Genomic DNA, 14,331 nt, shown 5'->3' with positions numbered 1-14,331 from the left:
CACCACGGGTCTAGATAGTTAGACTCTGTTTACTATTCTCGGGACTTATTAGATGAATAAGATAGATCTGAATGAGAAAGACATCATTCAGATCTAAAGATACTTCTGTTAGTAGCGACCAGTCTTGCAAATGTGAATATATTTTCCTTGCTTCTCTTATTTATCTTCATGAGAATTAAGAGGAGGGGAAGTGCCTGAAGTATTTTCCCAACCTACTTGCTTGACCTGCTCTTAAGCATTGTTTATCTGATTATTGCTTTGGTAGTGGGTCTTCCCTCTGTTCTTCAAGGCCACCGTCAATCACTGCAGTATTGGGAATCATCTCCAATGTGGGATTTAATATGCAAAAACCTGCTACAGTTTGCTAATTAGGTTTGGCATTCTGGAAGATGCAGATGCTCTCCTGGGAGCTGAACTTTGGCAACATCTGAAAGAATGAATGTTGTGAGTCTCTGCAGTGCTGCTTCCTTTGCCTTAACTTACTCTGTAGCTTTAAGGCCTGTTTCTTGTTTAAGACCAATATCTGCTCTGATATTGATATTAAGAAGCCTATCGGGAGTTGGTGGTCTTAAAGTATCCAACTGCTTCTTGCCATCCAATCATTTTCAACTTAATTTTTTTTTTAAATGATTTGCCCTATTGTTTTGTTTTTATTGTAATGAGTGGGTTTTTTATTTATTTATTTTTTGCTGATCAGTTTACCTCTTTTTAAAATTATTACTAGTAGGTTAAGTTGGGTTTTAGCCTCTTGGAGTTCTGTAAGTGGACAAATGCAGAAAGATTTTAGTATAAAGGAAACTTAGTTGATTGTCTCTGTCTTTTTTTTAGATTGAAGCCCTCCAGAATTCATATGATCAACTTTGCCAAAAAGAAGGCCTTACAGCCCTGCCTTATTTTTTAATTAAATACCATGAAGGTTCAGTCCACATATCCTTACTTAGGAACTGGGATGACTTTTTTTCTGATCAACGGGACAAGGTAAAAAAAAAAAAAATACACAGATGCAGGCAAAATACAGAGCCCTGAAATTAACATTCCCATAATTTCTAGAGCATTCAATTCTTAATGATGGGATCAAGGAAAGAGTAAAGGAACAAATATGGTTTATCTGTGTATATATGCAATATTGCCACTTTGGTTAGCCAAACAGAAAGTCAAGTGTGGATACCTTGGATTTATTGGGTATTAGCTTTTTAATCACAAATATACTGCCTGAAGATGTTTGAAAGGGCTTTGGACAATGCAGGAAAGCATGAATAGATGATATGACCACATCACTTTGTATTTCCTCAGGCCAATTTCATAAATGGAAATTAATTACAAATAGAAACATGGAATTTGTGCCATTCTCTGGATTTTTGCTAGGGTTAATTTGCTTGCTTGGAAATGTACATTGTGGTTACTGTATAATTTGGGTCTTCTGTAGGTTAATTCAGTTCATCTATACACAAAATTAGCAACTTTTAGACTTTATTACTGTTAACATATAATAGTCTTGTTATATTCTTTTTCTTTGCAGGTGACACTTGGTGTTTATGACCCCTGTAATTTCACCCAATATCCAGGATGGCCACTGAGAAATATGTTGATTCTTGCAGCGCACAGATGGTATTTATTATTAGGTGAAGCCTTGAACATGGCATACAAATCTAATGAATTGAATTGAATTGAATTCCATGGTTGCAATCCTAAACATGCACTTTGAAGTTAATCGTACTAAATTTGGTAATGCTTATTTTTAGTATAGGATTAGATAGCATCTATTACAGTATAAACATTATACCTTACTCCAATCCTAAGGGACTCTGGGTGGGAAACAGCAAAGTCCAGAAATATGCATCAAAATAATATAAATAATAATAACAATTTCTTACATTTTTTAAAAAAAACTGGTGCACAAAAAGTGGCATTCGTATAAGCTGAGTATTAAACATCCTTTGGGGAATTTTTTTTTGGATTTGTTTTTTGAAAGTATCTTAGGGTAGCAACTATTCAAATCTCTGGGGCCAGTGTGGTTTTTGTAAATGAGAGCCAATACTGAACTACACAATGCTCTACACAATTCCTAGTTCATGTTCTGGTTTGCCTTAATGACTCATATAAATCAGATTAACGACGCGAAAGAATTTAAATAAGGACCTTAGTTACCATCAGAAACTGGCTTATGCAAGGCACTTGGCATTTAAGGAAGAAAATTTCTCAGATTCCATGTACGCATGGTCAATCCCTAGGTATCTGCTGTTCAAAAAATTCTTGCTCTGTAATGTCCAGTACAACATGTTGATTAAATTAATAGATTGTAAGGTAACAGTCCTATTTCATTGGACAATAATTTTTTGTTTTGCTTCCTGGAATTCTTTTGGTAAATATGATAGACCCCTTCAAGCTAAACACAAATATAATTTCAGAACAACTGTATCACATCTTAAGAAGTATGATACTACCTTTTATTGACTGAAATACATTTAATTGTTTCCAATACTCTGAATGAGTTCCAGCATTGATGGATTTTAGTCGCCCTGATACTGTTTTTCCATTATGGCGATGTCCAATGACCACAATTGAGCCTGAAATTTATGTTTCTAAGAGAAGAATTTGTTAAGTGAGTTTTGCTCCATTTTACGATCCTTTTTGCCATATTTTTTAAGTGAATCACTACAGTTGTTAAGTTGTTATCATGGTTATAAAGTGATTCTGGCTTCCCCATTGACTTTGCTTGTCAGAAGGTCACAAAAGGGGGTCACATAACCCCGGGACACTGCAACAGTCATAAATATGAATCCTTTGCCAAGTGTTCGAATGTTGATCATGTGACCATGGGGATGCTGCAACAGGTGAAAGTGTGAAAAATGGTCACAAGTCACTCTTCAATGCCATCGTAACTTGGAACATTCACTAAACCAGGGGTCTGCAACCTGCGGCTCTGGAGCCACATGTGGCTCTTTCATCCCTCTGCTGCAGCTCCCTGTTGCTCAAAATATGGGTCACAACTGCCCATGTGTGATACCCACCAGCACGCGATTTATTGAGGCTTTCAACGCATTTTTTTTTTTTTTGGCATTCAAAATGTTTTTGTTGCATGCAGAAATTTTTTTAAAAATGTTTTCTCTATAGCAGTTCGTTAATTTCATAAATGCCACACACTATAGTTTTTTTATATACTGCTCAAACAAATAAAAGGAACATCAAATAACACATCATAGATCTGAATGAATGTAATATTCTCATTGAATACTTCATTCTGCACAAAGTTGAATGTGCACAACAGCATGTGAAATTGATTGTCAATCAGTGATGCTTCCTACGTGTACAGTTTGATTCCACATAAGTTTGATTTACTTGGAGTTGTATTGTGTTGTTTAAGTGTTCCCTTTATTTTTTTTGAGCAGTGTACATAGCATAACATTTTAAAAAATGACATATGCAGTGCTATCTTCATTTTACATGTCAAAAGGGTTTTTGGGCTCCTGGTGTTTTCTTTTCTGTGGGAGACAGATCCAAATGTTACTTTCAGTGTTTAAGGTAACCAACCCCTTTATTAAACGAAGTGTTGTAAGTCATGGACTATTTGTTTTCCTCAGGTAATAGAATAACTTTAGAATCTAGCAAATTATTATTATTATTTATTAGATTTGTATGCCGCCCCTTTCCGTAGACTCGGGGCGGCTCACAACACAATAAAAACAGTTTATAACAAATCTAATAATTTACAATTTAAAATATTAAAAAACCCCATTATTAAACAGACATACACACAAGCATACCATACATAAATTGTATAGGCCCGGGGGAGATATCTCAGTTCCCCCATGCCTGATGACAAAGGTGGGTTTTAAGGAGTTTGCGAAAGGCGAGGAGGGTAGGGGCAGTTCTAATCTCTGGGGGGGGAGCTGGTTCCAGAGAGTCGGGGCCGCCACAGAGAAGGCTCTGTGTTTGAAATCGTTGAGTTGGGTGGCTATTGAAACATAATCCTTTTGGAAAGTTGTTCTGATATCAGGTTAAGAGAAGTGGGTGTAATTTTCCTGAGGTACTGGAGCAGCTACTTTTACAGAATTTTCACTCCTGACAGGGGAAGCATCCTTCAGTCAGTTGAAGTGCTTTGTTTCCGAGACCGGACTATGCAGGGAGCCAGAGACATTTCCCATAGCATCCTTTTTGAAGTAAAGCTTCCACAGCTGACAAGCATTTCAGGTAACCCTTCTGAAAGATAAGTGTTTGTGATGGATTTTGTTGCTCTTTGTAGAATATGTTACGCAGGCTTATTTGATAAATTCCCAAAGAGAGAAGAAATAAAAGTGCTTCTATTTCTGTAAATAGAGGCCTGCTTCCGTCTTAGTTGGTAAACCATCTTTAGAAAGGATCCATTTCATCTTTTGCCAATTTTGAGTTTTCTTTGTTCCTGACAGTTGCCTATGTTTCTATTATTTCCATCACAAATCTTACTCAGTAATGCAACAATTGCTAAAACATTTCTAACTTCAAATTCATAATTCTGTTTGATTTAATAGCTACATCTTTTGTTATGCTACATTGTCCAAAAAAAAGTTTATTCACTTTCCTCTGACCTCATCAATTAACTCTGTATGCTTCAAGACAATTAAGTCGCACTTATGTTGTCAATATATAATCTTTTTACGACCAAGATAATTATTATGTTATGCTAATTATTAGATTCAAAATTCAAAAGATCCTAGATCTAAATTAGTCTGTCCCTTGATATGCATTTGCCCATCCTGTCAGATTATCATATAAGACCTTTGAGAATAATTTCAAAGATGTGGCTGGTGGTGACATACAAAATTACCTCTTCCAAAATGGCTTAGTATAAGTTTTTTTTATTTCCTTCCTTCCTTCCTTCCTTCCTTCCTTCCTTCCTTCCTTTCTTTCTTTCTCTCTCTCTTAGTTCAATTTCTAGGTTTCCCTTCTCCACAGACTCAGGGCAGCTTACAACATAAAATTATTATTTTGGTGTTGTCCTAATGTGTCACTATTGGGTATGTTTCTGGCTCATTTAAAAGAGATGGCAGTTGTAGACTCTCTCTCTCTCTCTCTACCTCCCTCCCTCCCTCCCTCTCTCTCTCTCTCTCTCTCTCTGTGTTTGGGGCTCTCCAGTCAAATCTCAGCAGTTTTCTTGTCAATATTTTCAGAAATGGCTTGCTCTACCTTTTTCCTAGGGCTGAGAGAGAGAGTGGTCCAAGGTCATGCAGCTGTGCCTGAAGCAGGACTAGAATTCACGTCTCCTGGTTTCTAGCCTGATACCTTAAAAGTTGCACTAAATTGACTCACTAAACTATATACATATACGTGTGTGAGAGAGAGAGAGGCAGAGAGAGATAAATTAAGATCTTTTGCTTTTATCTTCAAGTAGTGAACTGGAACTCACTAAGAATAAAATGGTTGGAGGTTTTTGATTCTTTGACTTTGATCCCCAGTGAAGAGGGTCAGCCAATTAAATTTTAATAATCAAGCTCTGAATATTTCCTTCACCTAATAATTTTTTAAAAAATTGTACTCAATTAGGAGATAGCTCCATGATGAAAGATGCACTACTGAGGATTTCAGATTTAGGGAGACAGAGTTGAGATTTAACAGAAATGTGAATAAGGAAATCTTCTGTTATAAAATCTTTCTGCTCTTAATACCAAAAGCTTATTATTTTTTAATTAACTGGGACATTTTCATTAGAATTTCTTGATTATAATTGTTGTCAATAATGCTTCAAAGTTATTTTAGCCTAGGACAGGGGAACATGTGGGATTTATTTAGTGCTTAAAACCCTTTCCAGTAACACCCATCAGTTTAAGTGACACATCTGATGCAGTTTGACACTTTTTGTGCCATTTTGCATAGAATTCCTGAAAGTGTTACCTCATGATTCTTGACAAATGTGTCTTTTATTTCATGTGCTCTAAGAGAATATGAACCAAAGACAAATTCTTTGTGCATCCAATCACACTTGGCTAATAAAGTATTTTATTCTATTCTAAAGCAAGTTTTTTTTAAAAAAAAGCAAAGAACACTTTATCTACAGCATACAACATATGGGTAGTCCTCAACTTATGACCACAGTTGAGCCCAAAATTCATGTTGTTAAGGGAGAAAATTGTAAAGTGAGTATTGATTTTTTTTTGCCATAGTTGTTAAGCAAATCACTGCAGTCGTTAACTGAATTGCACTGTTGTTAAGCGAATCAAGCTTCTCCCGTTGTCTTTGCTTTCCAGAAGGTATCTGGGAGATCGCAAATGTTGATGACATGATTGATTGGATTGGATTGGATTGGATTGGATTTGTATGCCGCCCCTCTCCGTAGACTCGGGGCAGCTAACAACAGTAGTAAACAGCATATGACAATCCATTATAAACAGTTAAAAACCCCTATTGTAAAACCAACATACATACAGACATACCATGCATAAAATTGTAAAGGCCTAGGGGGAAAGAGTATCTCAATTCCCCCATGCCTGGCGGCAGAGGTGGGTTTTAAGAAGCTTACGAAAGGCAAGGAGGGTGGGAGCAATTCTAATCTCTGGGAGGAGTTGGTTCCAGAGGGTCGGGGCCGCCACAGAGAAGGCTCTTCCCCTGGGTCCCGCCAAGCGACATTGTTTAGTTGACGGGACCCAGAGAAGACCCACTCTGTGGGACCTAACTGGTTGCTGGGATTCGTGCAGCAGAAAGCAGTCCCGGAGATATTCTGGTCCGGTGCCATGAAGGGCTTTATAGGTCATAACCAACACTTTGAATTGTGACCGGAAACTGATCGGCAACCAGTGCAGACTGCGGACATGACTCCCCAAGATGCTGCAGTGGTTGTGGCTCCATGCTAGTTGCCACTCACCTTAATTTTTACCATATAACGGTGGGACACTGTGACAGTCCTAAGTGCAAGGGCCGGTCATAAATCATTTTTTCAATGTCATGGTATGAATGACCTGCTAAATGTACAGTTGTAAATCAAGGATTACTAGGATCACAGCCCAGCCCACTGAAACAATTGCCTTGCTTGCTGTGGCAAAGCTATCCAATGTCCAGTAGCTTCTTTGGATAGGTTTGATCGATGCAACTTTGATGACAATTCCAGTAATAACTCCAATAACTCATATTTGTGTTATCAATAACTTGTAGTTATGTACGATTGGGTTGTTTTTCCCCTTTCTCTTAGGGAATGGATGCTTTTAAACACAATTCTTCTCTTGTTCAGCAGATTGTCCCAAAGCTGTTGGATGGGAAAAAAATCCAAAGGGATGCATGGGCCCAAGGATGGTGAATCTAAGTGAATGCATGGACCCCAAAAGGTATATCTTCTTATATCTATAAAATCAAAAAATACTCAGGCAGAATCTCAAAATCTGCAGACCTTTAAAGCCTACAAACTTGAAATTTGGCACATATGTTCCTCTTGAATTCTAGGTGCTCGCTAAGGATTTTTTTAAAAAATGGCCATGAAAACATTAGTATTTTGTATATTATTATTAACACGCTTTGATGCTAATTAGTTACACGTTCTACTCCCATGTTCTACTTTGTGGGGCAAAGCTGTGGGAGAGAAGGTGAGAGGAGAGACCAATTGTAACTACTCGTTAATTTTCAAACTGTAGGTGTCGATTTATCAATATCACATAGTTTTGAACTAGTATCATTATACATCTTGATAAAATTAGTTTGTATTCTAAATGATATGATGCCCTATTAGAAGTATGAATTTATCCATAATTTCCTTTTGTCTTGGAATATTTTCCCCATGTCATCTGTTTAGAGTGTTATGTCTTGTTGAGAAATAGTCAGGTAAAATGTGAATAAAAATTCAAATCTCATGTTAGATACTTGTGATCTTATTTAAAAACATTTTTTTTTTAAAAAAAAGTGCTCATTCTGTTGTTTCTGTTTAGATAGTGCTGTAGAAAAAGTCCTTTCCCTGTGGTAAAAATGTTATAAATTAGCTAATGTGCATATGCTTTCATGAATATATCCGCTTAAAAAAACCAGCTTTGAATTTGACAGCTAATTTCATTGTAGAGCACTGGTGTAATATTAATATTTTGGCATGAACCTTTAAAAATGTAGAGGAATTGGTAAGTATGGATTTGTTAATTGGTAATATTCCTTTGAGTAGGTCTTTGGATTAATACATAGCTCTTATACCCTTAGCTCTTATATATACACTCACTTTTAAGAGAAAGTATTTGCTTGAGGGTCTTGAATACTAATATGAATATTATTATTTAGCTGGGAATGTTAAAGCAAATTATGCATTCAGTTTTTCTATTTGGAGATACAACTTTTTCATTAAATATAACATTTTTAAAATTTAATATTCAGGCTTGCAGAGTCATCTGTGGATCTTAATCTTAAATTGATGTGCTGGCGGTTAGTACCTACTCTTGATCTGGAGAAAGTTGTATCTGCAAAGTGTCTACTTCTCGGAGCTGGTACACTGGGTTGCAATGTAGCCAGAACTCTGATGGTAAGTACTAAAATTAATCTACTGTTCCTCATACTTCTCAATTTTGTAGGAACTCTAATGTTTTTAATATTTCCCTAATTTGAAGGAAAATTTGTATCTGTAAGCTGATGTTTCTCTAGTGTACTAAATTGTATGACTTAGTTTGAGTTTTAAATAAAGCATCAGAATGAGAGAAATACAGGACACTAGAACAATTGTATAAATGTATACTTCTTATTGTCATTCCACTATTTTAAATTATATCCTAATATAATTTTTACAGCTGCAATATCATTCTACTTGTAAATTTTAGTGAGACAAAGCTATTAAAGTTAGTTTAATAATTATTTTGTAGTTTTCTATATTAATGTGTATGGTGCCCCATTCTGATTTTTCATAATTTTAAGTCTTAATGACGTTGGTATCATGACTTTAGTATAATACTGTATAACATAATATAGATAGTGCTCAACTTATGATTACAATTGAGCCCAACATTTCCATGCTAAGCAAGAGAGTTATTAAGTGAGTTTTGCTCCATTTTGCAACCTTTCTTGCCACATTTAAGTAATCACTGAAGTTGTTAAGTTGTTAACATGGTTATTAAGTGATTCTGGCTTCTGCATTAGCTGTGCTTTTCAGAAGGTTGCAAAAGGTAATTATATGACCTCAGGACACTGCAACTATCATAAAAATATGCCAGTTGCCTGATTTTTAGATCAATTGATTATGGGCATGTTGCAATGGTCGTAAATGTGAAAAATGGTCACTTTTTTCAGTGCTATTGTAACTTCAATCAAATGATTGAAACTCGAAGACTATCTGTAATTTTAATGATATTGGCAGCATGGTTTTAAAATGTAAGTAACCTAAATTTTTCACATACTATATAGGTTGGGCTTCTATTGCAACAGATGGCTGTGATTTTATCACTGAAGGTCTAGGGAGAGTCTAAGTCATCCAGGTCACTGCTGTCCCAAAAGTGCTTTTTCAAGATGCAACTGGACTTTCTGGTTTTTCTTTGAATACATTTTGCTTTTCATCCAAGATACTTCTTGGAGTGTCTTCAAAGAAAAACCAGAAAGTCCAGTTGCCTCTTGAAAAAGCACCTTTGTGTCAACTGTAACCTGATTGACTGAGAAGCTCCATAGTTTGTCATTGAATCTTACAGTGTGGTTTTGGTTTGATGACCAGGATAAAAAGTCACACTTAATTCTGTATTACTCTATTTGCAGTAGAATTTTAGCATACTGATTTTGACAATATGAGACTAAATTCCCTTCAGAGCTGCCAACAATTGAAAGAAGTGTCCTGACACCCATCTGGTCTCTTTTTATATGTTTTTGTTTATTTGTTTCTGCAGTCATTGTCAAAGTAACATAACTGCAGTCATGCCATTAGAAGCAATATTACATGAGAAGTCTTCAATCTTGAAGTACAAACAATGCTGATGTCAATAGCCTAGGTAGATGAAGAAAGGAATTATTATTAATTTGGCCAGTTGTGTTTCAGATGATCTTTAAGCAGCACATAAATGATCCAAGGTCTTATCTTAAATGAGGAAGGCAGCATGACAACATACTCTCCTTCACAGTTGATAATCCTGGTCTCTTACTCTGATTCTCAATCCTGGGAATAGTGTTTATGAGTAAGCTACAAATTTTTCAGTATTTAAGTAACTCATTATGTTGGGCACCTTTTTCTTCAGGGATGGGGAGTCAGGAAGATAACATTTGTGGACAATGCAAATATCTCTTATTCAAACCCTGTGCGTCAAGCACTTTATGAATTTGAAGATTGCCTTGGGGGTGGAAAGTCCAAAGCAGTTGCAGCAGCAGAGAAACTTCAAAAAATATTCCCCGGAGTGGTGAGTAAATGAATATGATTTAATGATCAAACCTCGTGTGCGCTTGAAACAAAGCCAAAGATTACTCTTAAGTTTGTTCTTCAAAAAAGAACTAAACCACAAGAAATAATTGCTGTGCTTTAATGATTGATGGGGTTTTACAGTAAAGAGAAACTGAATGTAATGTTGCATTTGCAAACCCGAAACAAAAATGAGGTGTAGAAGCAAATTTATTTTGGAACTGGTCATACATCAGCTGTTTACCTTTTTGCTTAAGGGTGAGACAAACTAAACATGAAAGAATGATGATGAAGATGATGATGATGATGATAACAAAAAGAACAAGAATGTTCTTTATTTAATGTCCGAGACCAAGTAAGAATTCACAGTCCAGTAATATAAAATGATACAGATACATGCATCAGATTAAAAAATAAATTAAAATAAAACAAAAATGGAAAAAATTATAGTATTAAATGGTGATAGCAGTTGTGCAGAACTAAGATGCAATCTTGCAAGGATTGCTTGTAAAAAACGAGTTGAGCATCAGCATTTTTGTTAACAAACGTCTGTGATATGCTTAAAGACTTTTGGGGAAGGAAGATGAAGATACCCCCCTTTCCATTTTATTTGTATCAATTTCTCAAGAATGTTTTCTTGTAATCAGTTTATCAAAGTACTATAAGGTAAATTATTATCTTTTTCCACTTACCACAGCCATATGTAGATTAATCATGATTTGGTTTAAAGGATTCACAACATAGATGCTACCCAATTCATTAGTGCAGTTCATGGCATAGATCTTGTAATTGAAATGTGTAGAGTAAAATGTTGCTAATTTTGAAGAAAGGTGATGCATGCTGTACAGTACATCAAAAGTATATAACCTTGGCAACTTTAAGATCTGTGGACTTTGAGTCTCAGAATTCCCCAGCCAGCCATGCTGGAGTTAAAATCCACAGATCTTAAAATTGCCAAGGTTGAACATCCCTGCAATACAAGGAGCATAAATTCAAGGGATTTCCTGCAAGGAAATTTCTTTCTCTTTTCTGTGCAGGAGGAGGTTTTAGCAAAGAGTTAAGTTGAAAGGCAGAAGTTGCTGTAGGAAGGTGAACTTAGGAAAACATGCAGCAAAGGAAGCTTATAGAAATAGAAGCATAACATGCAGAGTTTGATTTTCAGAATTCTTTTTCAATGAGCATCTTCCACAAATGCCAGTTGAGTGTAAACATCTTGGCTTGATGAAAACATGACATCATTTCATGCTACTGTTAGATTGTTGTATTGACTGGATTTGGAACCTTTTTTTCTTCTGCCATCTGTTGGCCAGGAAGCTGCAGGGCTTGCTTTCTTTGCTGTATATTTTATGTGTTCTTCAACAATTCTGGGCTGCGTTTCAAGTTGTATCATCTTTTTCTTTAATATACTGTCTGTTTTAACATCAAAACATTAAAATGTTTTAGTTTCTGAAATAATATGTCATGTTACATTTGCACAAGCAGTTCATATCAAAAAAATAATTAGAAATGCCTGTTTGTATATGCCTTTTTGAAATGTTATTTTTCAGGAACATCACATTTTCACCATATTTTTGAGGCTATTCTACTTTGGCTAAAAACAACAAAAGAATTGTATCTATCAATAAGCAGGGAAAATACCTATATTCTGCAACTATAGTTTTTCTTCTAGGTGTCTAAGCTGAATCCAGAAAAATGTGATACTGTCTATTAATGCAAGTTTTTGGGGTTAGCAGGGAACAGTACCCTCTTCAGCATTGCTGTGGGAAGTCATCCTTCCTTGTTTTATTATGTTTTGAAAGAGAGAAATAAAGACTTGATCAACAATTATTAAGTAGAGATTAAATAGAAACATCTTTTCTTTGCTTCAATACTTTATTAGTGATATTTGCAGGAAGCTAGAAATTCTCCATACATATTCATGGGGAAGGCAGATGAATATGAAATCACTTTAGGTTCTGTAGTAGGTATATGCTGCATGATGAGCAGTGATGGGCTACCAAATTTTTTACTACCACACTGTGGGCGTGGCTTATGCATTTTATTTCAACATCTTTCAGTGCAAATTGGGTGCTCTGGGATGGAGCTCCATTTTCGCTATCCCACTACGTTCCCCCCCCCTCCGGTCCAGGCAGTAGCCCACTCCTGATTATCTACTATATAAAGTGTATGTACACACGCACACACAGCTCTTCTAAAATTATACACATTCAACTTCATTTACTGCAATAGGAAAACATGCCCAGAAGGGAAAAAAAGAGGGGGGGGGGAACAAAATTTTTGCTACCACTACTGTGTATCTGACCAAAATTTTGCTACCGCTACTACGTACCTGACCATGCCCGTAGGAGCCTATCTCTGATGATGAGCTACTTGCAGACCATTCAAAACGGCTGCAAAGGGGAAGGGAGGGAGGGATAACATACCTGTGGTACTAGCATGCTTATTGTCTGCACAATCCAGCATTAACACACTTTTCCTGTAGTTATAATTCCTATTGTATAACGGGAAAAGGCGATACCTTTATAATGGGACTATATCATAGGACCGCAGTATCTGGGCAGATTAATAACAGGCTGGAAGAACTAAAGCCTTTAAAGTGAATGGGAATGTTTACATTGTGAGAGGTTTGCTTATTTTGGCAAGGCCTAGTCAATTGTGCATTATCTCTTCATAAGGCAGGTGTACAACTCAAGGAGAAGTTACAATTCAACTTTTCCATTAGTATAAGACCTCAAGTATTGTTTCTATTTTTTTCCTCCAAAAAGTGACCTCTGTTTCCGTTTGTACAGTCTGTTTAACCAGTGCCTTAGCCTGCTACAACTGGAGTGTTTTCTGTAATTAGAACATCTGCTTAAGATTGAAGTGCACATGACTCAAACTTAACAATGGTTCCAAATGTGGCTGAGATACCATTTATTGTTTCAATTGTATTTGATAATTATTCTGCCTTAAAACAAAACAAAAGTGGGATGGAAAGAGTTTTGAGGAGTGCTGCATATTTTTAAAAGCCTCTTGCTTGCCTTGTGACGAGTCTGTACAATCTTCTCCTTTATTTGTTCCTTTTAGAAGGCGGAAGGTTTTAACATGAGCATCCCAATGCCAGGTCATCCTGTAAATTTTTCCGAAACAACTTTGCAGCAGGCGCAAAAGGATGTGGCTCAGCTGGAAAAGCTAATTGATGGTCATGATGTCATATTTTTGCTAATGGACACCAGGGAAAGTCGATGGCTTCCTGCTGTCATCTCAGCCAGCAAGAGAAAGGTATTGCATGTACATTTCCAACAGACAGTTCTGAAACGGGAGGGGATCGGTTGGCAATTACTTGCTGAAAACATGTTCATTAAGCGTATAGAACGGTGTTTCTTAATCTTAGCAACTTGAAGATATAGGGATTCCACTCATAAACTTCTTCGATCAGCTTACTGACCAGGGAATTCTGGGAGTTGAAGTTCACACATTTTCAAGTGGTCAAGGAAGAAAAACACCGTTATAGAGTTTCTTTTTTAATGTTTACTGGCATGCAGTGTTCTTCATTGAAGTTTAGGTTGATGAACTTAAGACAAGTAATTGAGGAATGAGGTTGAAAACCTTAATTCCATTTTTTTATTTCTATATATATTTAAAGTTTAGAAAGAATAACAAAATGCTATTTTTCAATTGATTTTTCAGAAAGGCTATTAATATTTCTTTGAATATTTTGAAAAAAATAATTGTTTTAATAATTTTTTTAAATTTGATGCTTTTTATTATTGCCCTTATAAGAATTTACAAAATATATGAAACCCATTCAGCATATTTGTTTGTTTATTTATTTCTTTGTTTGTTTGTTTGTTTATTTATTTTGTCAAGTACGTATTGGTGGTATACAAAGATATAACAATTTTATATACATGATACTAGTAAGAGAGAAACATTAGGACAGGGGACAGAAGGCACGCTGGTGCACTTATGCACGCCCCTTACTGACCTCATAGGAATCGGGAGAGGTCAACAGTGGATAATCAAAGGGTAAAGCTTTGGGGTTA

The 14,331-nt window shown here is 36.0% G+C and overlaps 1 protein-coding gene across 2 annotated transcripts in view; it reads left to right on the top strand.

Annotated features, from left to right (window-relative positions):
* Positions 1 to 14,331, top strand: part of ATG7 (autophagy related 7) — a 103,577-nt gene that overhangs the window by 16,026 nt on the left and 73,220 nt on the right. Inside the window, exons 6-12 of one of the 2 annotated variants that reach the window (XM_070738577.1) lie at positions 829 to 978; positions 1,520 to 1,608; positions 4,070 to 4,191; positions 7,202 to 7,292; positions 8,317 to 8,461; positions 10,149 to 10,307; positions 13,373 to 13,567. In XM_070738577.1, the coding sequence (XP_070594678.1) occupies positions 829 to 978; positions 1,520 to 1,608; positions 4,070 to 4,191; positions 7,202 to 7,292; positions 8,317 to 8,461; positions 10,149 to 10,307; positions 13,373 to 13,567 (951 nt within the window). Of the gene's footprint in view, positions 1 to 828; positions 979 to 1,519; positions 1,609 to 4,069; positions 4,192 to 7,198; positions 7,293 to 8,316; positions 8,462 to 10,148; positions 10,308 to 13,372; positions 13,568 to 14,331 lie in introns of both variants that reach the window. The other variant, XM_070738576.1, reaches the window with a different exon arrangement.

This window comes from Erythrolamprus reginae, chromosome 2 (assembly GCF_031021105.1).
Source record: "Erythrolamprus reginae isolate rEryReg1 chromosome 2, rEryReg1.hap1, whole genome shotgun sequence".
Lineage (NCBI taxonomy): Eukaryota > Metazoa > Chordata > Lepidosauria > Squamata > Dipsadidae > Erythrolamprus > Erythrolamprus reginae.
Note: the sequence above shows the minus strand (reverse complement) of the source record. Positions and strands in the feature narration are given on the sequence as shown.